The following is a 26,288-nucleotide window of genomic DNA, read 5'->3' as shown; positions in this document are numbered from 1 at the left end:
TATCATAGTATAGCCGGTGGCTGTCCGCTGTCGCCGGTCCGTCAATAAGTGCCATAATTCACCGGGAAGCCATCGCGGCGTTACCATGGTAACGTCCAAGCAAAGTCAGGCACCTGAAAAGCGCCGTTTCTCTTAAAGTTAAGTTTAAAACAGCGCTTGCAGCGACGTCTTCCTTATTACTACTAGGCTCGGGAAATACGATCGTTGCCGAAAAATTACGAAAATTTCTATGCGCATTATCACTTTGGGAGCACTGTATCATCTTAATTAAAAAAAATATAATTATATAATCTGTGGTACTGTCAATGTCAATGATATGTCAAGATTGTCAAGTGTCAACTGTCAGACTTGTGTCAGCAGTCAGACCAGACGTCACAGCTGACAGCACTAGTAATCTGTGCGTCACAGTTTCGTTGTCAAAGTTGTTATAAATTCTTGTCACTTCTCCGATTTCTCCAGTCCTTGCTTCTGTTCGAATATTAATTATATCGCGTTATTTTTGCGTGATAGTGCTTTGTGTTTATAAGTTAATAAACTCAAAAGTTATCTTCTAACCTTTTGTTGTTTAATAGTTGTGTCGGAGATAAACACTCACAAAATGAATCCTTACCAAGTAAGTAACGCTGTGAACTTGTGTACGTGTACTTACAGCCGCAAAACTGTTCTGTTTATCACAATGTAATAAGGTAAATACTCAAATGATTTTCATTTTATTTAAGGGCCAACCGAATTATCTGCACAATATCGGATTTGCCAACAATGCGCCGCAATCGTTCGGAAACCCTATGCCCATGCCGGGATTCCCCGCGACCGGCTATCCGGCGCCTCAACCGGGCTATCCGCAAGCGCCATCCGGCTATCCCACCCAGCCGCAAGGATATCCTCAGTCACAGGGCTATCCCCAATCTAACACGGGCTACCCCAATCAGGGTTATCCGAGCTCAGGTTACCCCGCTCAACCATATCCTGCTCAAAGTGCCGCTCAAGCTTACCCCAATCCCGGTACACCTGCTCAAGGCTACCCCGGTCAGACTGCCCAAACGGGTTATCCATCTGCCCAAGGATACCCGCAGGCAGCTCCACAGTCCAGCTATCCACAATCCAACCAATATCAGGGATACCCGGCTAGCACTCAAAGCTATCAAGCATCAAGCCAAGTAGATCATGTCACAAAGGTAATCCCATTTCATTCAAATTTGTGCTAATACATACAATTACATACTATTATTCTGTGATAAGCAAAACAGTTCTTATTATTGCTACTAACATTTAGTTCATAAGCCTAATTTACAGAAACACAAGTCTGCAATGCAGGCTTTTGGTTTTGTAATGCGCTAGGCGCTACTCTGTTGATTTCTCCTTTCTTTTGATTGTATAGATGAAGTCACAAAGAAAAAAAAGCTGATATAAATGTTATATCAGCTTTTTTTTCATTATTTCATCAAATATTGTTATTGTGAAATAAAGCTTTCATAATTCATAAAAAGCTTTTTCATAATAATTACATTTTTTATAAACTTTAACGGTCTTACTACAAAAGATTTAAACACCTGTTGAACACTTGATAAGAGAAAAATTCAGTACAAAATGGTCTCAAAATAACTGTTCAATAGATGTTTAGTTTTTTGTGGTAAGACCGTACATTTTAGGAATTATACTAGATAACATTATGTCATGATTTTCTTTATTACATTTTGTTATAGTTTATTAATCCCTTGATCTTGGAAAAACCAGACACAAATCACACAATAGCTTATCTATTGTTATTGCGGCATCATGTGGCCTCTTGGGAGTTGAAGTATTAAATGCTGTTATTCTTGTATGAATTCTTATTATTACACAATATTTAATGTCTGTATAGACTGAGTGTTCATTACATGTGACTAATATAGTTTTTATGCAATGAATAATGATTATGTTCATGAGTAATCTGGCATACAGCCTGCTTTATGTAATCTAACGTGTCTTATAGAAATGTAATATAATTTTTAATTCATAAAGCCCCATATGGTCACTGGTGACACAATAGAAATTATATTGTGTCTCGTTTTTCAACGATTGACGGTAAGGTAAGGTGCTATCCTCTATACAATCTGTCACATTTTAATTTTTTTATGAATAAAAGCTAAATACCTAGGTATCTTTTGTGATGTTTTATAAGCCAAGTAGTAGGTTTAACAAAAGCTTATCTGCATGGTCATAAGGTTACCAAAGAGCAGGGCTGTATATCAGCTCAGGGCTGCAAAACTTGTTTCTGAATGTCTTTGACAATAATCAATTTATTTAATGTGATTTTAGTCAATCGAGATATTCAAACTTCCAGTACTACAGGGTTTATCATTGGACAGAAATTTTTCAATTAATCTAGATTATAGACTACAAGATGACGCCCGCAACTCCGTTGCGCCAAAACTCGTTTATCGCGCGGGAATTTTTTCGGGATAAAAAGTATCCTATGTCCTTTCCTGGGACTCAAAAGTATGTATCTCCATACCAAATTTCAGCAAAATTGGTTCAGGGGTTTGAGCGTGAAGAGGTAACAGACAGACACGTCACGTCAGTTTTCTTACACCACATAAGCTGAAAATAGTGCTCTTAAAATTCCTTCTTTATAAAAAAACTAATGTTATTTTTTGGCTAAACAAAGGCTTCCCTCAAGGTCCCATGTCTTGGTCTTTCACATGCATGAATGATGAAACCATCTGATTGTAAAGAATTGTTTATTTACAGTTCAATATAGTGACTCTTTTAAAAATTGCCAGGTAAAATAACCCTGGACTGAGTCTCCATAAAATCATTTGAAATCTTCCTATATCAATTAGATAATAATTGTACTCTCGCAACAACTTTGCGGAGTTCTAGCACGATTGGGCGACCGGTTCGAAGCCTTAGCCAACACTGGCAGACGAATATCGCGCAAGTTTTTCTAAGGCCAGTCGAGATACCTACGACTATTCAAGGAACAGTTTAGTGCAATTACGTCGTTATGCTCACTTCGTCTGTCCGTACATTTATCACAATAACAATTCAGTTCTCTCCTCGCACACAATGGACGTAGTTCTATCGCTATCGGGATCGTATCAATAATTTGGTGTAGTGTTTGTGGTGTAAATGTGTTTTATACTCGTCGGGAACCGCTCAGAATGTCCTCGGTCACGTCCAATTCGAGTATGAGGAGCGTTTACCGAGCGTCGATCGGCCTGCGACGCGGTTTCAAATCGTTTCGCTACACGGTATTATTCACTTCTAAATTGCGTGTATTGGCTTTAGCACTGTTTTTGCCACTCTCCTCTCTTTGACTATAAAGTCATATTTCTGAGTATCTATTGTAATATGAGTAGATATCTACTCATTAATAAGTATCAAAGTTATTAATTATCAACATAGGCCAGGAGCTAACTGATTTTATAAATCGCATTTAATCTTACATAACATCCTTTAGTTTGTGCCAGCTGCAGCTTAGTGTAATAAGTAGATATAGTCATGTATAGTTGACTTAGGCTATGAAACACTTTTAAATCTTCTCATTTTTGTGATAATATCATATAAGTATTATGTTACTGCTACATGAATTATCCATAATATTTATTTTATTTTATTTTATTTATTTATTTATTTAAATCAGGCTACGTAGGCCCATACAATATATACCTTAATGACTAACATACATAAAAATTATATAAACTTAACAACTACATATTATCACGAATTAACGGCGACGTGACGCGCGCTTCATTCCGGAGTCTCCCCCGGAACCTTCGGTAAACCACATCAGTCGGCCAGAATTCCTCCGCTTCAAAGGTCGGGAGAAGATGCGTCGGTACTCTCACCACAAAGGAACTGAAGTTGACCTTGTGGCGAGACTGCAGACGCTAGACCCTCAAGTGGAGGGATGTCTTCTTACTGATGTAGTCCACGACGTCTTCGACCTCCTTGGACCAGTGCAGGTGGGATATGTGCAGGGGCGTCGCGGGGACCTCGCTCCGCAGACGCAGCTCAGGTACATATGGCGCGGTGCCGCGATGGTTGCGGGCGGCGGGCTTCTTCTTCCTTCTCTCCACCACACAGTGTTTATTGTAGCCCAAAAAACGGACATCCTCTTTTTATTTGTTAATTCTAAAGAGTACTTAATTACAAATCCCGGAGTAAAACACCCAGGTGTCTCGCTTTAATAGTTTTTGAATTATCTCGAAAAGAAAATCCCAATCCCGCGTTCATAAAAAAGTGAAAAGTTATTATATTTCAAAATTGGTACATATTAGAAAAAAACATGTGATATAATACTTGTAGGACATACAAAAAGCTATATTATGAACCCTTTTTTAGTCGGCTATTACTTATGGGGGCCATGAAAACGAAGAAAATCGATTTTCAGTTTTTATTTTTTTCTGACTAAACTAAGTCGATGTCGAAAGCGCATGTTACTTTAAAAGAAAGGTAATCATCACCACTACCAATAGTAAAAATACCAAATCCCTGACCCGTGGAACTTTTGAGTTCTATGACTTTAAAAAATCCGGGATTGGCGGGATTCGTGAACTTTGTTTTTTTATTACACTATTCGATCGTGTTGCTAACAAGGAACAAATTCTGCGAAGTAACTATAGTTATCAAACTCTAAAAAGTATCAATTTTCTAAGAATGTAATTTTTTGACGAAATATCTAAAGAAAATGCGTAAGAATTTAAAAATTTGTATAGAATTTGTACACAGTGCCTTCTTATTTTTATTTCTAACCAATTAGAAATAAAAATAAATTTTATTTCTGAGTATTTAAATACTTTTTTCCACAATGTTACATGTTGACTTACCACCGGTTCGAGAACTAACCCGTCGAGAAGAATCAGCGTAAGAATCTAGCACGGGGCCACTTTTTTGCCAAAAATTTAAAATTATTCTTTTAAAAATAGGATTTACAACTTAATCTATAAAATGTAAAAAATTAACATATAAGTTATCAGTGTAAGTCACAAAATTATGAAAAATATTCTTTTAAGGTAGACTTGCTAGCAGCTACCAACTGCCAAGATGTGCCATCGCCCATCGCCTATGAAATCGTTGAATTTATGGTAGGCTTTAGCAAAAATAAAACGTTCTTTTGACTTCCTATTTAAATTTATTAATGGAAAGATTTTGAAATATTTTTTAAGTTTTATTATAAAAACGCATACATTAACCCATGGAAGAGTTTAAAGGCTTATAACTTTATTTTTTTCATGTAAGTATAATAATATATTATGTCTTCAACATTTGCCCCTGGTAAAATCTAAGAAAAAAGAAATGCGTGTTTTAAAACTGTGGAATAACTCAGAAAAAATAAAAATTAACTTCGTTTTCATTGGAAACTATGATAGTATCATTATTATTATGGCTGTTTTCAGCGTCAATATTATAATTACTATCACCATCGTCGCTGCTATTATTATTATCATCGGGGACATCGGGGCATGGAGGTTCAAAAGGTATTAATAAGTTTATTACTTCAGGTGGATAAGGTACTCGTTTTTTGCGTTTTTGTCTGGAGTCAAGGTTTAAATGGGAAACTATTGGGTCGGATGACTCTAGCGCTCGATGGAACAAATCGGTCACAGTGTTTATCCTGGAATTTTTACGAGTGTGATGCTCCCGATCATAACGCCAATATTTGTTGCACGACTCACCAGCCTGTTCTGAGAGAACTCCTATAGGTAAAGGCGCTATTTCGATTATGTTTTTACCGTGGACTAGTATTTTATGTAAAGTGATTGTCATGGGATGCCATCCATATTCAGCAACATATCGGTGCGCTAAATTTTTGCAAAAGAAATCAAAATTTTCGGTGTTTATTGGCAATCCACTGTTAATCGTTATTAAAATTGTACTCAAGTCATGTACAAGCCACTCTTCAATTTCCAAAATGTTGGCGAACATTGTACGACTTTCGACTGACGTAAAAATGCGCCGGGCCGTATTCCCTTTATTTGTAGTGCCGTAATTTGGACGAACTATATCGACTAAAAGACCCATTTGGTTTCTTATTTTTGCTTGGATGTCTTTTTTTCGATCCTCGACAATTTTGCCCTCACTCGAATGTTTGGAAATCCTCCACTGTCTGACTCTTGGGTCATTTTTATATCCAAGATGGAGAAGAAATTCTAAATATCTAATGTAGGCGTGAAGAGGGCTTAAACCATTCCTAATGGCATCTTTGTTGATGGGACTTGAATACATCAAGCTTACGTCATTAAATTGGGATGCTGTTAACTGGCAAATAGGACATTCATTCAAATAGGACATTGACAGTATGAAAAAAGTACATAAAAAAATATTTAGTACTTTTTAAGCTTTGACAACTATAGTTACTTCACAGAATTTGTTCTTTGTTAGCAACACGATCGAATAGTGTAATAAAAAAACAAAGTCCACGAATCCCGCCAATCCCGGATTTTTTAAAGTCATAGAACTCAAAAGTTCCACGGGTTAGGGATTTGGTATTTGTACTATTGGTAGTGGTCATGATTACCTTTCTTTTAAAGTAACATGCGCTTTCGACATCGACTTAGTTTAGTCAGAAAAAAATAAAAACTGAAAATCGATTTTCTTCGTTTTCATGGCCCCCATAAGTAATAGCCGACTAAAAAAGGGTTGTAGCTTTTTGTATGTCCTACAAGTGTTATATCACATGTTTTTTTTCTAATCTGTACCAATTTTGAAATATAATAACTTTTCACTTTTTTATGAACGCGGGATTGGGATTTTCGTTTCGAGATAATTCAAAAACTATTAAAGCGAGACACCTGGGTGTTTTACTCGGGGATTTGTAATTAATTACTCCTTAGAATTAACAAATAAAAAGACGATGTCCGTTTTTTGGGCTACAATAAACACTGTGCAGCAGTATGAAGCCCTCCTCATCGCACCTCCTGCTCTCGTCCTTGCCAGGTCGAGAAGACTTAGCCTTGCGGCTCTTCGTAGTCTTGCGACTCTCCGAAGCCTTACGGCTCTCATTTTCCCCATTTTTATGCGCCCGCGAGGGAGGCGCGGGGCGACCAGCAACAGTCGCGTAGTTTTGCTGAGTCGCCTGTGGACTCGGCGTCGGCGCAACCGGGAGGGGAGCGCGGGCGTGGGCGGCAGCGGCGGCGTTCGTTGACCCGTCCGATAATGCTGACGGGCTAAACGTGATCGCTTGTGCGCCTCGGCGATGAGTGACGAATGCGGCGTCAGCTGGTGACCTACATAATGAATTATTACTTTTTAGTTGTGATAATTCATTACGTAGATCACTAATGATAGCTTCTGACGCCTGCAATCTACCCCGAACTCCGGTCAGCTCCTCCTTCAGGAACCTGATGTCCTTCAGTAGGCTGACAAACGTCGACGTGGTCCAACGTGACGGGCGGCAGCTTGTGCAGCTCTTTAACCACAAAAGCCGGTACCTCATCTGGATCAGTCTGCTTCAGCAGGGAGATGATGTCCTGCACGCTCCTTTCGGTTCCGTCTCTTCGTCGCGACGGCATGTTCGCGCTCTGGCCGAGCGTCTCATACAGCAGCTGCTTCCCCTTGCAAATCTCCTCACTGGTGAAGGAGGACTTGCAGATCTGCATGATGCTGACCTCGTCCATGGTGTCGATGGCGTGCTGGATAAACGCCAGCAACTCGTTGGCTACGAGCGCCATGGTCACGTGCAGCGGCAACGTGCCGCATGATTCGCGAAAATATTATTTAAATAATATTTGCAGCGTGTGTAACGTGGAGCACGACCGTTCGCTAGCTCGACACATTGCAAATCCATGTTTATTGTGTCTGGTGAAACAGTATCTGCTAAATATAGTATTAGCCATGTCATTAACCTTTGTTCGTTGCAGAGTTTCTGATATTAAGCTAATCTTAAAATAAAATGTTATCATTTAATTTCCGATAAAACAATTCGGTTTTCGCGCAAACAGGTCAACAGAAGATGCAGCAAAATTATTGACGCATGTTGTTTCAAGACGTCTTGATGAGAAACGTTCATGTATTGGCGCATTTATAGACCTCGCTAAGGCGTTCGACACAATCTCTGTCAAAATCTTATTGTGTAAGTTAGAATTAATGGGAATAAGAGGTAACGCCTTAGCCTGGTTCAACAGTTATTTAATTAATCGCAAACAATGTGTTAAAATTAACCATCATAGAAGCAATTTACAAAATATTAATTTTGGCATACCACAAGGGAGTATCTTAGGCCCTACACTCTTCATTTTATATATGAACGACCGAACCGAACCGAACCGATATAATTTGTTACGCTGATGACACAGCAATTATTTTTTATGGAAATAATTGGGTTGAGGCAGTAAGCACGGCGGAAAATTCACTTAGAAAAATCGCTAGGTGGCTCCAAGATATAAATAACCTACTTACTCTGAGTATCACAAAGTCTAAAATTCTATTCTTTCATAAAACAGGCGCATCAGCACCTCCTGTTAATATTAATGTTACGGTACATACATGTCCTTTAAATAGTCAACAATTATTAGTAACATGTAACTGCGAGCAACTAAAAAAAGCTACCTTCGTAAAATATTTAAAAGTCATGGTTGATGACAAATTAGACTTCCAGGAACATCTTGTCAGCACATCTTAAAAGATCCGAAAGACATATTCAAAAACTTAGGTACATCTGCCACTCTACACTTACTTAAAACCGTTTTGTGTGTGCAGCAACCTCTAAAATGATAGTCCTGGAAAGAGCGCAGAGGTCAGTGCTTAAAGTAATAACTATAATATGTCTAAAAGAAGGAAAATATATTGGTGATCTGCAGGACAGGCTCAGCCTAGTGCAGGCGCCAAAGTTATACAATACTAGCTGTTGCCCGCGACTTCGTCCACGTGGACTTTAGTTTATAGTTATTCCTGTGTTTTCCGGGACAAAAAACATTCCTTGTCCCAGATTCAAATTAGTATCACCAATCTCCATGCCAAATTTCATCAAAATATATTAAATAGTTTAGGCGAGAATCGGGACAAAATTAGTATTCCTTGTCCTTTCCCGAGACTCCAAAGTATCTCCATACCAAATTCCATCTAAATTGATTGAATAGTTTACGCGCGAATCATAAAAGTATATTGTGCAGTAACCGTACATTTTTCCGGGACAAAATGTATCCTATGTCCTTTTTTGGGACTCAAAGTATCATTATAGCAAATTTCAGCAAAATGGGTCGAGCCGTTTACGCGTGATGTCGTGACCACGCGAAATATAACGTTCCGCGCAGCTTCGCCCGCGTAAATTAGATATTTCACAGACAAATTAGTCCACAAAAAATTGCCTATGATCCTTCACGTGGTCTACTTCTTATCTGTGCCAAATAACAGAAAAATTGCTCCAGTAGTTCGTGAGATAAGCCCTTTCAAATAATTTCCCCCGTTTTTTCTACATTTTCCTCTATTTCTTCGCTCCTATTAATCTTAGCCTGATAAAATATAGCCTATAGCCTTCCTCGATAAATGGGCTATCTAACACTGAAAAAAATTTTCAAATCGGACCAGTATCGGACTAACCTGAGATTAGCGCGTTCAAATAAACCATTTCAAATAATTTCTCCCGTTTTTTCCACACTTTCCTCTATTTCTTCGCTCCTATTAGTCTTAGCGTTATAAAATATAGCCTATAGCCTTTCTCGATAAATAGGCTATCTAACACTGAAATAATTTTTTAAATCGGACCTGTTGTTCCTGAGATTACCGCGTTCAAATAAGCCCTTTCAAATAATTTCCCCCCGTTTTTTCCACACTTTCCACTATTTCTTCGCTCTTATTAGTCTTAGCGTGATAAAATATAGCTTATAGCCTTCCTCGATAAATGGACTATCTAACACTGAAAGAATTTTTCAAATCGGACCAGTAGTTCCTGAGATTAGCGCGTTCAAACAAACAAACAAACTCTTCCGCTTTATAATATTAGTATAGATTATGTGTAAAGTCTGTTAATTAATTCACCATAATTTCTTCAACACGTTGGTCATATGTATAATAATTATTGTATGAAACTGTTAACTAAGTATGAGCAGAAAGTTACTTTATTACTCATAGTCAGATAACAGATTAGCTTGTAACAGTTCTGTTTAATTTATATCTAATCTGATAATTCATAAGAGTCTGTCAGTAGATAATTCTCGTGAACAATAAAGTTGAGATTTCAAGTGCTGAAGATAGCTAGTAAACTCTAGCCCCTAACGGTCATTCCCAATATTTGATCTATCTCTGGTTTTGCCCTACTAGAGATAGGAATAACTTACATTAGACATTAGAGACATATATTTTATGTCAATTGTGATCTATTCCTATCTCTAGTAAGGCAAAACCAGAGATAGATCAAATATTGGGAACGGCCGTTACTTATAAAGCAGGGGTTCCCAATCTTTTTCAGCCTGCGGCGCACTTACAACTCAATATTTTGTCACGGTGCCCTATTCTACCTAGCTATTACAAAAATATACATCAATAAACACCTTTAATAATTATAGTTAGGTTAAGCAAGTAAATCTGCCTGCTTTGTATTATAATTCATATTATAATTTTATTTTATAATATTTGTGGTTATGGATAATGATGAAGGATCGACTCACGGCACTCCAAGAGGGGCGCCGTGAGTCGACTACGAAACCGTTTTGAGACTCAAACAATCGGACGAGAATGCTGCGTCCTGCTCTAACGACGTCATTTCACGTTTGTTAGAGTAGGAGGCGGCATTCTCGTCCGATTGTTTGAGTCTCAAAACAGTTTCATGATACAGGCCCTGGTGCGCCGTGGTAAGGAACAGGGCGCCGTGGCGCACAGTTTGGGTAACCCCTGATATAAAGGGTTTCTCACTGCATTGGCGTTATAGTTATACAATGTATTGTCAGTTTAGCGATTTTTCCAAACGGACAGACAGGTAGAAAACATACAAACTTTTATAAATTATAATGTCTGTAAACTTAGTAAGACATATGGATCTTATTATTAGTAAAGGGCTAGGTTGCTAGGCACGTTTGCACTAGTAGTGCATAGCACTTATTAGTTATTAGATGCCGCTCGTAAAATGCGTTGCTCTATTTGTTTATCGCGCGGGAACCGTACATTTTCCGGGATAAAAAGTATACTATGTCCTTTCCCGGGACTCAAAGTATCTCCATACCCAACAAAATCGGCGGTTTGGGCGTGATTCGAGAAGATGTAACAGACAGAAATACAGACACACTTTCGCATTAAATAATATATTATGTATTAACATTTAACACTAACTCGCTCGGAGTTAAGCAAGGTTTTCTAAAATCAAATTCCTAACGCTATCTTTTATTACAGTCAAAACCAACCGTGGTGCCAGTGAACCCGTTCGACCCGAGGAAGGATGCGGAGATTCTCCGCAAGGCGATGAAAGGTTTCGGCACCGATGAGAAGGCCATCATCCAGGTGCTGACCAGACGCAGCAATGAACAGCGACTGCGCATCGCGTTCGAGTTCAAAACTCTGTATGGAAAGGTAAGTGCGAAAAGTCAGTAACATGCAAGAAAATCTGTCATTTTGTCCTTTAGGTGATAGGTCTGTGGGTGATTTCATTCTTTTGAATTTATACTGTAGCCATGCTAAGCCTGTTATGCTGGGGTTACCCCCAGTTTTACTCACTCATGAGCTTTGTATACGGCTACGTCAAAAGTAAAGAAGGTGTCAAGGTTTTCATACAAATAATTTTCTGTAGCGTAACGATTACAGTGACTACAGCAATGTAATATGTTCACGGTTCACCATATTATGCACTTAGAGGCTTACATGAGTTACAACACTATAAAAGTTAAATATCTGTTGGGCAAGACTCGGACGGCTGAAGGCGAACCGCAGGTGGTTTTAGTGAGTAAGAGTCTCACATACCCCCGCGGTTCTTCAGCTAACTGAGGCACATCCCCAACCCGGGGCACCCATGATGGGTTTCCCCTGCGCATCAAAAAAAAAAAAGACTCGGATGACTCCCCCGCGTTATGACGTCATAATATCATCAAGAAATCTGAGGTCGAATTTACGATTTTTTTTCAATCGTTTGGTCGTCGATACATTTCGTGTTGTTCCCTGACGTCACTATGAGTCATCTCATGTTGGTCCCGCGTCAGGCGGTCGATAGGAAAACCCGTGGCCTGGTAACAGATTATTATCATACTGTTGTCCTCAATTTAGCACCGTTTGCCTGGTTTGATTTAAAGTTGAATCGCTTATCATATTTGGTGGGAATGTGTGGTAGGCGAAAGCCCGGGAGATACAGTGGTGGGAATGTGTAGTGGGCCAATCTCTTGTCATTTAGTTGGATCCTGCATTAGGCAGCCCGCAGCCATTTTGGCCAAATACGATAGCCATTTGGCTGGATGTTGCTTTGAACGTATAATTCGTGACATAAAAAAATAAATAATATAAATATTTTACCCTCATAAAAGAGGACGATTAAGCTTTAAATTTAAATATTCTAAAAAAACATTTTAATTAAATATTATTATTGATTATAATTATTGATGATGTTTTGCGTGTGGTGTGATACGGTAATTGCCTTGTCAGGGTCATTCGGCCACACCCTTGTTTATTGTTGTCATTCATTTCTAGCTTTATTGGCCGAAAAAGCTAAAAGCCACGATCATCATTATTAGATTTAAACGAAAGCTCATTGTATGATCACCACACTTGAATTTGGGGCAATATACATAATAATTTCTATCCACGAAGAGACATAATATCTCTTAGTAATGGTAGAAAAATATATCATATTCCATTGACCATTTCAACAGTTTGGTCGACAGAAAGTAAAGCAACAGCAAATTAATTAAAAGGAAAGTTATTTTTCTTTTGATAGCCTAGAAGTCTGGCGAAAGAGGCTGAATCCATCACTTACTTCAGGCTACATTATGAATAAGTATGTAAAAAATAGAGTCTACGTAATATTTACTGTGAAAGTCTACTCTCACATTAATCATTGGCTAGAGGCCAGGTATTGTGTTCAGAACTAATGTATGAAGTTGATGCAAAAATATTTCTAAGAATCTCTTCGTTCTTCGTCACTGTCCTAATCTCGGAATTTCGCTGTGATGATTATTGGCTCACGTATTAATATATAGATTAAATTTTAATCTATATATTAATACGTGAGCAAAAAACTTTGTATCCCTTTTGACGAAAAATGGGGAAACGTAGGTGAATGAAATTTTGCACAGTTATAGTTTATATGGTGAAGGAGTGCATCGAGCTAATATTATTTTGAAATTATGCTTTTATCATATATTTTTTAACAAATAAAACATTACACACTCTACAACAGACACACTAGGAAAAATGACAGATTTTTGAGTGACAAGCCTATACATACGAATTATACTCTGTTATTTATGGTTGAAGTCTATTGACAACGGTTGACAACAAGGTGACAAATTGAAAATGGATTATATTTTTTTTTATTAGACAATACTTACACGGCCAGTCTGAGATCAGCTGAGTCCTAGAGACAAAAGTTGAAAAAAATATGATAAGTAGTCAATATTTATTTTACAAAATATAGATACTTAGTAGTCCTAATGTCGTTGAAACTAAGGTCGAATTTCGACCATTGGGCGATCTCTAGTATTCATAAATCATCAAAATTATAAAATTAATTCTCTCTTGGCCTCATTACAACTTAAAACAAAATAAAAATATATAAGTATAATTTGAGGGATGGAAAGTATACACCACGTACGAACGATAATCATGATTCAGATCTTGATGGTATACTCTCCTGTTATAGTCACATGGAGATATGATGAAACATGCAATGCTATGAGTAAACACTAAACATACCAGGTATTAGATAACACTATTTTTTCCTAGCGTATCTCTAATGCGTAATCGCAAACAAGAGCTACTGTTTACCAATTAAACGTAATTTAGAGAGGCCGTTTATTCAAAAGTTTTTTTATGGTATTATTGTTAGCACACTATTAGCACAGCAACATTTCTCTTACCCTGTCGGTTATCAGCCAGACTATATCAATGAGTTGCGGTCAAACTTGATATCCTCTTAGGAACAGATATGGGCATTGCGCAGGTAGTGGGCAGACCAAAGGCACGGTAGCTTAACTGATCTCACCTTTATTAGGCACTAGCCGCACTAATGCCAGTAACTTTGACTTCCAAATGGAGGAGTTTTTTCATTTATGCTTTTTGTTTGTTCGCGGATAACTTTGCTGCTTATGAACCTATTTTGATGATTTTTTTTTGTTAGAAAGAGTGTTTGTCAAAGGTAGTCCCACGAATAGGAAATACTGTATGAACTGTAAAGTCGGTTTTTTTTCTTAAAATTATTAGTCGATGAAAAAACTTTAAGTCTCATTGTAGTGCTTACAAGTTATGAACCTACATCAGAAATAACAGCTATCTCTTTCCCTCAGGACCTAGTATCAGACCTGAAGAGCGAGACGAGCGGTAAGTTCGAGGACCTGCTGGTGGCTCTAATGACGCCGCTGCCGCAGTTCTACGCGAAGGAGCTGCACGACGCCATCTCCGGAATCGGCACGGATGAGGACGTGCTCATCGAGGTCATGTGCACCATGTCCAACCACGAGATACACGTCATCAAGCAGGCATACACCGCCAGTGAGTAAACTCAACCTCAAAACTCTAACTCAACTCAAAACTTAAACTCAAACTCAACGATACTAGACGATATACGTAAACGAAATACCGACGTTCAGAAAACATTCGAAAAAAATATTGATGAAAATGTTTGAGTTTGATTACCTATTAGGCCCAACTTTACGAACGCCTGATAGTGTTAAGTGAGTTAACAGCTTCTTAAAAAGTTATTTCTCTTTCATTCACATGAAAAACGAAAGAGCTAACCCGATACTAATTAGAGCATTAACTTTAACTGTCGTTGGTGAAATTGAGCATTAGGCTAGAGAAACTTGATGTTGCCTTAGCTTGTTGCTATTAGACCTTCCCTACTGAAAGTAATTTCAATAGACCATGCATTGTACGAGCCAGGTTGGCCTACGGCCTTTGCCCATCAGTGGGACAGCATGAGCTCTTAAAAATACTGCATTGTACTTAAACAAATAAACATACAAGGTGTAACAAGGCATAGTGATTAATGATGATGCTTTGGGTGTGTATGTGTAGTGTGTACATATTTATTACTTGTACTATTATCTATTCTGTGACATTATACAGAGTTCACAGTGAAAGTCGCAGCATTATCACTATGTTTTGTTACATTTTGTAGAGTAAACCCTACTCCATGTTTTATAAATGGGCGCTGTACTTTTACACTTTATGACAATATTTGACTACAAAAAATTGTATCGTACTTATATAATATAATAATATTAATCAATAGAAAGCTATGTTAACCGTGACCTACGGTTGATATAATAGGGAACGCCCGTCACGGTCAATAAAAGTGATATAAGATATTTAATGAACCGCGATAATTTGTTTTGAAGTCAAATTTTATTACATTGTGTTTAATAAGTAATTACAGTGTGTAACAAAAATAAGTGATAATACTTTAGGGTGTGTACGTGTTCCTTGTAGAGAGTTCACTGGGAAAGTAGCAGCGCTGAAAGACGAAATTTTTTTATACTTTTGTATGGGCAAGGGCCCGAGCGTTTCGAGTTTCCCCATACAAAAGTGAAAAATAATTTGGTCTTTTAGCGCTGCTACTTTCACAGTGAACTCTCTACAAGGAACACCCTAAAGTATTATCACTTATTTTTGTTACACCCTGTATAATCAGCTCCTCATTTATCATTAAAAATTAAACAATAAATTATACATAACTATGAATTAAAAAATGTATATTATAATCACACTCCCCAATCAAAGATTACATAATATTATTATGAATGATTTGGGTACATTTAGATACGTTTTTATAGCGGTACCCAATGTAACTCTAGCCAACAGACGTATAGACTATAATAAGGAGTAGGAACTAGGAAGGCCTGATGATGATAAGGTCAGGTAAATAAGAGAAGGATATCACCAATGAGATGCAATGTGGAAATTGCTGTGAATCCACATTCAGGGATTGTGCTACATCCTTCGCGAAATTAGCCGCTTCCTATTCATAATCTTAAATAATAATAACACTAATACATGGCTAAGTTTCATACTTAGCCTCGGACATAATGTAACAGACTGTAGTGTAGAGTGTAGATATCTGCCCACTAATTCGTTATTTGTGCCTACTTTAAAGTGTTCATTGTTATTATAGATTGTATTAGGATTTACCCAAAATCTAGCGTTTACACCATTCCAAATTTGATCAAAATCCGTAAGTATTATGTTTTGCGTGATTCGTGTATAAGTAAAAAAGTTTCGCCTTCATAATAACAGTGTGATACCAATACTCAATAGGATTTTAGTTACTGGGCTGCTGCGTACTGAATACTAATATAATAATAAAGGATATTAGATAACTTTAATCTTTGTCGCTCCATATAAAGCAAGCTAAAACAACTGCCGAATGAACATTTTGACGTGGGAGAGGCATGCTTCGGCACGAATGGGCCGGCTCAACCGGAGAAATACCACGTTCTCACAGAAAACCGGCGTGAAACAGCGCTTGCGCTGTGTTTCGCCGAGTGTGTGAGTTTACCGGAGGCCCAATCCCCTACCCTCCCCTATTACCCTATACCTGCAGCTCTTCTGATGCTGCGAGTGTCCATGGGCGACGGAAGTTGCTTTCCATCAGGTGACCCGTTTTCTCGTTTGCCTCCTTATTTCATTAAAAAAAAAACATGGAAACAGGACCCTATTATTAAGTCCTGTTTGTCTGTCGTCACCAGCCTGTATCTCGAGAATCGCAATAGCTATATAGTTGGAATTTTCACAATAAATAAATTAGTCAAACTCTGAATGTTATTATCTGTATTACAGTATACGGAACCCTGCTGGAGGACGATCTGCGCGGCGACACATCCGGCAACTTCAAGAGGCTCATGACGTCGCTGTGCATGGTGAGTGTTTTGTTGACATGGTCTGACTTTTACTTTTTGTTACTTCTTACTGTGAGAATGTTAAGGAGAATTTCTATGGCATCCAAACGCCGCGCCGCTCCAAGCAGCAAACAATAGCAACTAACGCGATGCCGTTGAAATTCTATTTAAAAAAACTTGAGAGGTGTCAAGGGACACTCGGATGGAGCGAAGTTTATTATTTCTTATGTACAAAAAACAACAAAAAAAAAACGTCGCTACACCACACTGTTCAATGAGAGAGAGAGAGAGAGAGTAACAAACACGCGCTGCCGCACGGCATTTTTACCCGACTGCCAGGAGGGCTATGTGTTTAGCGCGTATCTTGTATGTTTTTGCTATAGTTGTAAGCCGTGTGGCGACACTTTTGTCAACTTTTCGCCTTCATTTTTTCTGTCTAGCCCCCTTTCGCAACGCACGATAAGGAACTTCGTTCCAAAAAGTGACAAAAACTCTCATTTGCCGTTTGTATACCTACTGACTGAGTCTCTACTTACTACTACCGCGATTCTGCTATTTTAAGGTACAAGTTGGAACCGAGCGACACGCGACAACTGCAGACGACGTGTAGTCCCGACACTACTGGTTTCTATGTATTTTTATGAAACACCCTCCGCAGCTAGCGACACGAAGCTAGCGACACTTATTCATAGAAATACATAGAAACCAGTAGTGTCGCGACGACACGTCGTCTGCTGCCGCTTCATGTAGCCGGCTTCCAACTTGTACCTTTAAATCTTTAATCTAATATTGACACAACTTCCATCTACTCCAGATCGGTTTGTGCGAAAGTCAAAAGATGCTGATGAGTCAATGTACAAATTCCTAGGCCCCGCGAACTTTAAACAACTTGTTCAATAACAAAAGTAAGGTCGTCATGGATCAGTTCGGGTTGTTGAAATTGTCTATATTAGTCACTGCAATTACCAATTTACTCTCGTACAACTCAATCGTTTTGGCATAAACCTGTTGACTGAGGCCGCATCACCACATGACTCACCCCACCGTCATACTAACAAGTTTACACAAATTATGACGTCATCCAGGAAATGACGTATTTGAATTTAGAACACCAGCGGCCATCTTATGTAAATGACTTATGGGAATTGTTAGGCTGCAACCAAATTTGTGTTAATTTACGTCACAAGACAAGATTTCTTATGAATCAGTGTTGACCTAGAATGAGACTGACGTAAAATGCGTCATCGGCGTCACAAGATTGCATAAAATTTTATGTATAAGTACTACTGTCATCAAAGTTTTATTTACAATTTCTGTTTTTGTTACATTTTTATATGATCCCAAACCGCGGGAAAGGACAATAAAGTTGTACCGTGTTTTGTTTCTGTCTGATATTGTGACGAATGTCACTTGGCAGAAAAAGACAAAACAGTGTAACATACATTAGTTTTATAAGTAACGGGAGTATATGGTATCTAGATATATTCTAAATTATTTATTTTATTTATAAACTTCATGCACATATAGGTAGAAATTTATGTGAACTTTACCCCTTATGTCATTATCATCCAAACTTTTTAAATTGTAAACAAAAATATAACGCATGCTTGAGGTGACAATGATAAAATGTAAAAAGTATATATTTTATTATATCAATTAAGTAGTAAATTAAATTCTATGCCATGGATTTTTCTAAAGTATAACGTTTGATTCTGATAACCATAAAAGTTTTAAATACAGAGTGCGTGGTTTGGTTTGATTAAAACATGATGTCATAGCAAGCTCCACACTTAACTGTAAAACTCATGCTACTGGATTTAAAGTTAATGATTTAATAATTATTATTTTTTTTTCATTTCACTCAACTTTTTATCAATCTTCTTCTTCTCCTGTATATATAAAACTCAAAGGTGACTGACTGACTGATTGACATAGTGATCTATCAACGCACAGCCCAAACCACTGGACGGATCGGGCTGAAATTTGGCATGCAGGTAGATGTTATGACGTAGGCATCCGCTAAGAAAGGATCTTGATAAATTCCAACCCCAAGGGGTTAGAATAGGGTATGAAAGTTTGTATATAAAAATTAATAATACTTCTAAACGCGAGCGAAGCCGCGGGCAAAAGCTCGTATGTTATAAAGTCGGTAAAATCGGCCAAGTGCTATTCGGACTCGCGCACGAAGGGTTCCGTACCGTTATAGCGGCACCAGAAATACATAATCTGTGAAAATTTCAGAAGTCTAGCTACAGCGGTTCTTGAGATACAGCCTGGAGACAGACAGACAGACGGACAGAATTCGAAGCCTCAATAATAGGGTACCTTTTTTACCCTTTGGGTACGGAACCCTAATTATATTAGAGTCTTTACTCTATACTCTATAGGTACTAGACTTATGGGTTTTTGACCGCAAGGCATATTTTTATCATTTATTTAATTCCCGTTTTTACCCTTTGGGTACGGAACCCTAATTATTATTAGAGTCTTTACTCTATACTCTATAGGTATAATAGAGTATAGAGTAAAGACTCTAGAGTATAGGTATAATGACTTATGGGTTTTTTACCGCAAGCTACTACGACTAAAGCTAAGAAATTAAAGTTCATTGTCACATCATGTCTTTGTCTTTGAATTACCCATAGCATAACACTATTGGTCAACTTTTATAACACAGAATAATTAATCAAAAAGACGTCTATAAAAACACGGATTCTAATTTTGCCAACAGAGGAGAGTGATTTGAGCTTCCAAAATTAGTACATAGATTAGTTTAAGCATACACTATAATTTGCCCATAGCTTATATGAAAAACGGCTCCGCTCGCGTTAAGAAGTATTATTATATACAAACTTTCATCCCCTATTTTGACCCCTTTAGATTGGAATTTATCAAAATCCTTTCTTAGCGGATGCCTACGTCATAACATCTACTTGCATGCAAAATTTCAGCCCGATCCGTCCTTGTCGCCTACGCCCTTTCCATTTCTTGCTGTTCCATTTCTTGTTAGAAAACTAGCGATCCAAAACATACCCAAAACGATTTTTTTATCACAGAGAGGTTATAGGGCGAATGATTGTGCTGATATGGAAATGACCTTGGTCTGTACATTATCCTCATAATTATGTGCAAACAAGTTGAAAAAACATGCGTAAGCAGTTCTATCCGTTTGATTTATAACCTTATGGTCTACAAAGTACGGCTAAAATTCCAAAACAATATTACAGAGTATGTCGTCAAACGATTTCAAACATTATGACATTGACTATGTGAGTTAAAATTGTTTATGTACTGTCTTATATCATGCCATTTCTTTATTCCAGGGTAACAGATCTGAAGATTTCCACATAGACCAGAATAAAGCGAGAGAAGATGCAAGGAGTCTGTTACAAGCAGGTAAGAAAAAAAATTAAACTAATTTACTGTAATGTTAATCCACGGATATAACTGTGTTAAAAACTCAGAGGGGTCTTTATTTATTTGGAGAACGTCACGCAAAAATTAACGAGTGATTTTTGAGGCAATGTGGTGTCAACACATACTATACACAACCAAAATACAAAACCAAACAGTGTAAAATGATCCTAACACATTCACGTATTTTAGGTTATGTAATTTGAGTCCCCACATAATATTACATTTATATTATGGTCCCTATCCCATCCATACTGAGTCATAGTATATTTCGGTGATAATGAGGAATATAATATTGTGTAATTGCAGGCGAGCTGCGGCTGGGCACGGACGAGTCGGTGTTCAACGCGGTGCTGTGCTCGCGCTCGTTCCCGCAGCTGGCGGCGGTGTTCCAGGAGTACACCTTCCTCACCGGACACGACATCGACGACGCCATCAAGGCCGAGTTCTCCGGCGACCTGGAGAAGGCCCTGCGCGCCATCGGTGAGTGGCAGCCCTATCTCGCTACAGTATCGGCCAATCAGTGCGCAGTTAGCACTTAGCGGTGCAGCGTAAACCGTTTTCGCTTGATTAAGGTGCCGGTTGGCAGCGGGCGACATGAAGCAACTGCAGAAGACGTGTCGCAGCGACACTACTGGCTTGTTTGTATTTCTATGAAATGCCTTCCGCAGCTAGCGACACGAAGCTCGCGAGTCGCGACACATTCATAGAAATACATAAAAACCAGTAGTGTCGCGACGACACTTCGTCTGCTGCTGCTTCATGTAGCCGGCTTCCAACTTGTAACTTTTGTCAGCACACAAAACACTACATTACACCGCTTTATGGGTATGAACTCGATAAGTTTGTGATAAATTCAATTAAAAAATATAATATTATAAGTAATCACAACCAAATTAACTCATAATGTTTTCAATTTCACAGTGAAAGTAGTCCGCAACAAGCCGCTGTTCTTCGCGGAGCGGCTGCACAAGTCGATGAAGGGTCTCGGCACGAACGACCGCCAGCTCATCCGCGTGATGGTGACGCGCTGCGAGCTCGACCTCGGCGACATCGCTGACACCTTCCAGGCCAAGTACGGCGAGACCCTGCAGAGCTGGATCGAGGTGAGTGCTGTCATCCCGCTCGCACAGTAGTGCTGACCCGCTCGCACTGTAGTGTTGCTGTCCCGCTCGCACAATAGTGCTGCTGTCCCTCTCGCACAGTATAGCTGTCCCGCTCGCACAGTATAGCTGTCCCGCTCGCACATTAGTCCTGCCCCGCTCGCACTTCCGCGTTTCCAACTTCCGTCCCCTAGCACAATAGTGTTGCTGTCGCGGTTTTTGCTTGCACAGTGATGAAGGGCGAATATACAAATTTAACTTTTCTGACTAGGATTGTTGATTTACCTGTCGAGCTCGCACAGTCACGATCGCAGATTTTACTGACATAATTTTTAATCTGCTGACAATCGAAGACGTGCGTGGAAGAACATGATAGTTAAGAATAAAAAAATTGTCGTTTTTTTTTGCATAAATGGAGGCGAGGAGCCGAAAAATGATTTAAAAGAACTGCATTTTATGTGTAGCCAGATATATAAGCCAGGTGATGAAGTAAATAAGTTACAAGGTTTGTTCGAATTTTAAGGGAAAAAATGAGTAATTGTGCGTATGTTACAAAATGTTAGTTATTGTGTTCATCCACTCACGTCTTTAATTCAGTTCTGTATTTTAGACGTTTAGCGTTAAAATCATATTTAATAGCCTATGTATCATTGCTTATCAGTTTTTTTTCTATGTTCAAAGCTCTACCATCAGAGGATTAAACCGAAGCTTAGGTTTTTTTTCAGTTCTTTATTAACCTTCGTGTTTTCTCTTCTCAGGGTGACTGTTCGGGACACTACAAGAAATGTCTGCTGGGTCTGCTCGGATTGTACTAGTTTAAGTATCTCTACGAATGTATCTTGAGTGTCTCACTTTACCTCAAAACTTTACAATTTACAACGCTTTATATGTAAGAAACAGTGACTAGGACGAATATTGCTGTCCTGGTAAAACGTTATACAGATGCTTATATATTTACTGTTTACATAGGAATATAATATTACATATATTATTATTAAACTTGTTAACAAGTTATACTATTATACTTGAAAGTAAACTTCCAATACTCATAGAGTAAAATATTGTTTGAGAAAGACAATTGTTAATTTCAAATGTTTATAATTTAAAACAAGTAAATAGTTACAGAACTGTGTAAGAAAAAATGTTATTTGACCTCAATATATGGGTCACAAAGCTTAATAAGTTTTGAAATTACTTACGATCTTTACTGTCTGAATCTCTCTGAAATGCTTTCGAATATTATTGGCATTGTATTGGCAATTTGTTTTAAATGTTTCATTTATGATTGGTAACCTAATACCGCCCATGCTAACTAAATTTATTTCTTTTATTATGATTCAAGTAAGTATAAATTTTTTGACATTATTTTTTTAATATTTATTTAATTTGATAAATTTTTATTCATCAAATTAAATAAATTTGATGAATAAAAATTTATCAAATTAAAAAGCTTTATAAAGTATGGGAAGTCAAGACCGTAATATTTTTAAACGGGTCCTTTCAACATGTCATAAAATGATCGTAGGTTATGGTTGGGTTGCACCAACTAACTTTAACTATAACTGTAACTTTTACTATAACTTTAACTTTAACTACAATGCAAAATGTTAAATCTTTGGTTAAAGTTAAAAATGGACGCCATCAAGACGCCATATTTAACCATAACCATAGAGCTCGACAAGGTTTTAAGTGCACGTGGCGAAAAAGGAACTAACGCTGTCATTATACAAAAACGCCATTTTTTATAGTTCTACTTTACCAGCAGCGCCCCCGCCCACGTTCATACCTTGTTGGACCAGCTGTCATCTGTCAATTTCTCCGGGCAAAGTTAAGGTTAAAGTTAAAGTTAAATTTAGACAATTGTTAATTTCAAATGTTTATAATTTAAAACAAGTAAATAGTTACAGAACTGTGTAAGAAAAAATGTTATTTGACCTCAATATATGGGTCACAAAGCTTAATAAGTTTTGAAATTACTTACGATCTTTACTGTCTGAATCTCTCTGAAATGCTTTCGAATATTATTGGCATTGTATTGGCAATTTGTTTTAAATGTTTCATTTATGATTGGTAACCTAATACCGCCCATGCTAACTAAATTTATTTCTTTTATTATGATTCAAGTAAGTATAAATTTTTTGACATTATTTTTTTAATATTTATTTAATTTGATAAATTTTTATTCATCAAATTAAATAAATTTGATGAATAAAAATTTATCAAATTAAAAAGCTTTATAAAGTATGGGAAGTCAAGACCGTAATATTTTTAAACGGGTCCTTTCAACATGTCATAAAATGATCGTAGGTTATGGTTGGGTTGCACCAACTAACTTTAACTATAACTGTAACTTTTACTATAACTTTAACTTTAACTACAATGCAAAATGTTAAATCTTTGGTTAAAGTTAAAAATGGACGCCATCAAGACGCCATATTTAACCATAACCATAGAGCTCGACAAGGTTTTAAGTGCACGTGGCGAAAAAGGAACTAACGCTGTCATTATACAAAAACGCCATTTTTTATAGTTCTACTTTACCAGCAGCGCCCCCGCCCACGTTCATACCTTGTTGGACCAGCTGTCATCTGTCAATTTCTCCGGGCAAAGTTAAGGTTAAAGTTAAATTTATCTTAACTATATCCATAACTTTAACTTTAACTACGCCTCTGGTGCGACCCAACCTTAGCTTCATTTTCATTACTTACCTTTATTAAGAATCTTGAATTATTCTCAAACCAGTGCCTTCGGAAAGTCCTTCAATCGGTGTCTATATGACTATATACATTGTTATAGTATGCTATATAGCATTATATGTATTATTATGATATTTAATACATTACAATATTAGATAAGCCCACCTTTTACTCGAATAATAAATGTTAAGAATGTAATTTCTTTTTTGTATTTGCTATGTTGCCACTCAAAAAAAGCGCGTTGGCCATGTGAAAATCTTGCGTACACGCAGAAATTAACAAGGCACCAGTTTCATACAGTTTCCTTAGAACGTGGTGCCTAGTTATTTTCGGCGTGTTATTATACGGACATATGTATGAAAGAAACATTGCACTTATTTTATAATTGTAAATGCTTACGAGATCTCGGTGTCAAAATCATATTATTGTTCTATTTTGAATCTCTTGTATTAAATTTTGAGATAAAATAAATTTGTTATTAAACAAGAACATGTTTTTTGTCTCTACCTACCTACTCTACCTGTTGCTCTATCCATCAAAGTAACGAATAATTACATAGTACTAGTACAATTTTGAATATCAATGTGGAAGTTTATTGTTTTACAAATTCTATTTAAAACGATACAATTAACGGTTTTCGTAACCATTCTGTCATGCTAGCATCAATAATATGGCCATAAGAAGCCTGAAGGCTGAAATAATTGGTATTTGTTTTTGATTTAACTTTAATATCTAGATGCTTTATAGATGGTTATAATTTTAAGATGTACTTTAAATATTTGTATGACGATTACGACATTACGTTTTGTGGTCTCTATTTTTTCATATAGCGTGCTTTTTTGAGCTTAAGCGTTAATTTATTTTCGACAATCGTTTTATTTTCACATTTCAAGCGATGGATCGTACTCAAGAGCGTATTGAATAGTTAATCAGGGATTGCACTTAGCTGGACTCAATTATTCAACTTTTGGCGGGACTGGCTGGATTGGCCGTAGTCGGACTCGTTTCAAAGAATTCATTACCATACATTACGAGGGATTTAGAGGGTTTTTAAACAAAAGTTAACACTTCTAAATTTGAAGTCAGCTTTTAATTTTAAAATCCTTTTTACATAATATGATTATATCGGGCATACACTGACTGAAGTACAAAGAACATAGTATACCTACCTATGTGCTTACATATTTCATTAGCTGTCTACATTCTACATCTGGTAATAGGTACGCCAAAGATATTCGTGCAATTTTGAAATTTATTAAATAATAATAAGGCCATAAAAAGATATTTAGTTATTTTCGAGTTAGGGTCAATTCAGACCGCAACGCGACGAGGCAAGGCGAGGCGCGGCGTGGCATAAATTTGTATGGATTTGACATATTTTAATTGCGTGAGACGTCTTGCGAATCTGTTAAATCCATATAAATCTACGAATAATAAAAACTAAGGAAAAGTAACTCCGTCAAAAAACATGCTCCAAAATACTTGTCAAAAAAGTGTACCTTAGGTACACATTTCAATACATTTGCAATATTTAGGTGACCTTGAGCGGTACTAGGCTGACGTTACATGACAGATCAAAAGGAACCAAAACGGTAATAGTATGGGAGTTACGATTCCTTAGTTTTTATTATTCGTAGATATAAATTTAGAAATGCATCTACGCGTCGCGTTGCGCTCTGAATCAACCCGGGTTCAACAACAAATCCATACTTTATGTCGCGTCGCGCCTCGTCTCGCCTCGTCGCGTTGCGCTCTGAATCAACCCGGGTTCAACAACAAATCCATACTTTATGTCGCGTCGCGCCTCGTCTCGCCTCGTCGCGTTGCGCTCTGAATCAACCCGGGTTCAACAACAAATCCATACTTTATGTCGCGTCGCGCGTCGCCTCGCCTCGTCGCGTTGCGGTCTGAATTGACCCTAATAGTTAATGTTTACGAAACCGCCTACTTTAAAAAACATCAACAGCCAGCCTTATCTATAAGTAGGTACTATAATATGTTAATAATATTTTGTACTTATTGAAAATAAATTAATGTTTGTGGATCATCTTGTTAAAATCAAACGAGCGTGGAGGGAAAGTAATCGCCGGCATTAATTCGCGTATCTGATACCCCATTCATCA

General features: G+C 37.6%; 1 protein-coding gene across 3 annotated transcripts; it reads left to right on the top strand.

Moving 5' to 3' along the window:
• The first annotated feature begins 431 nt into the window (after positions 1-431).
• LOC121731654 (annexin B9-like) lies at positions 432-22,818 on the top strand. Of its 3 annotated transcripts, XM_042121205.1 has the most exons (9): positions 432-613; positions 720-1,175; positions 11,308-11,484; positions 14,403-14,607; positions 16,894-16,973; positions 20,276-20,348; positions 20,676-20,849; positions 21,291-21,472; positions 22,228-22,818. In XM_042121205.1, the coding sequence occupies exons 1-9, from the start codon at positions 599-601 to the stop codon at positions 22,282-22,284; spliced, it is 1,419 nt and encodes a 472-aa protein (XP_041977139.1). In that variant the 5' UTR covers positions 432-598; the 3' UTR covers positions 22,285-22,818. The 3 variants fall into 3 exon arrangements, with proteins under 3 accessions (XP_041977139.1, XP_041977141.1, XP_041977140.1); XM_042121207.1 differs by lacking the exon at positions 720-1,175 and having other exon boundaries at positions 436-613; positions 22,228-22,813; XM_042121206.1 differs by lacking the exons at positions 432-613; positions 720-1,175 and adding an exon at positions 2,963-3,233 and having other exon boundaries at positions 22,228-22,813.
• The last annotated feature ends 3,470 nt before the right edge of the window (positions 22,819-26,288 follow it).

Source organism: Aricia agestis, chromosome 11 (assembly GCF_905147365.1).
Source record: "Aricia agestis chromosome 11, ilAriAges1.1, whole genome shotgun sequence".
In the NCBI taxonomy this organism is placed as follows: domain Eukaryota; kingdom Metazoa; phylum Arthropoda; class Insecta; order Lepidoptera; family Lycaenidae; genus Aricia; species Aricia agestis.
The sequence above is the reverse complement of the archived record's forward strand: the minus strand, read 5'-3'. Positions and strand labels throughout refer to the sequence as shown.

What these genes read in the sequence shown, in the direction of transcription:
- LOC121731654 (XM_042121205.1), top strand. An exon ending in TCATGACGTCGCTGTGCATG is followed by an intron (nt 16,974 to 20,275) that starts GTGAGTGTTTTG and finishes TCTTTATTCCAG; the next exon opens with GGTAACAGATCTGAAGATTT. An exon ending in CCCTGCAGAGCTGGATCGAG is followed by an intron (nt 21,473 to 22,227) that starts GTGAGTGCTGTC and finishes TTCTCTTCTCAG; the next exon opens with GGTGACTGTTCGGGACACTA.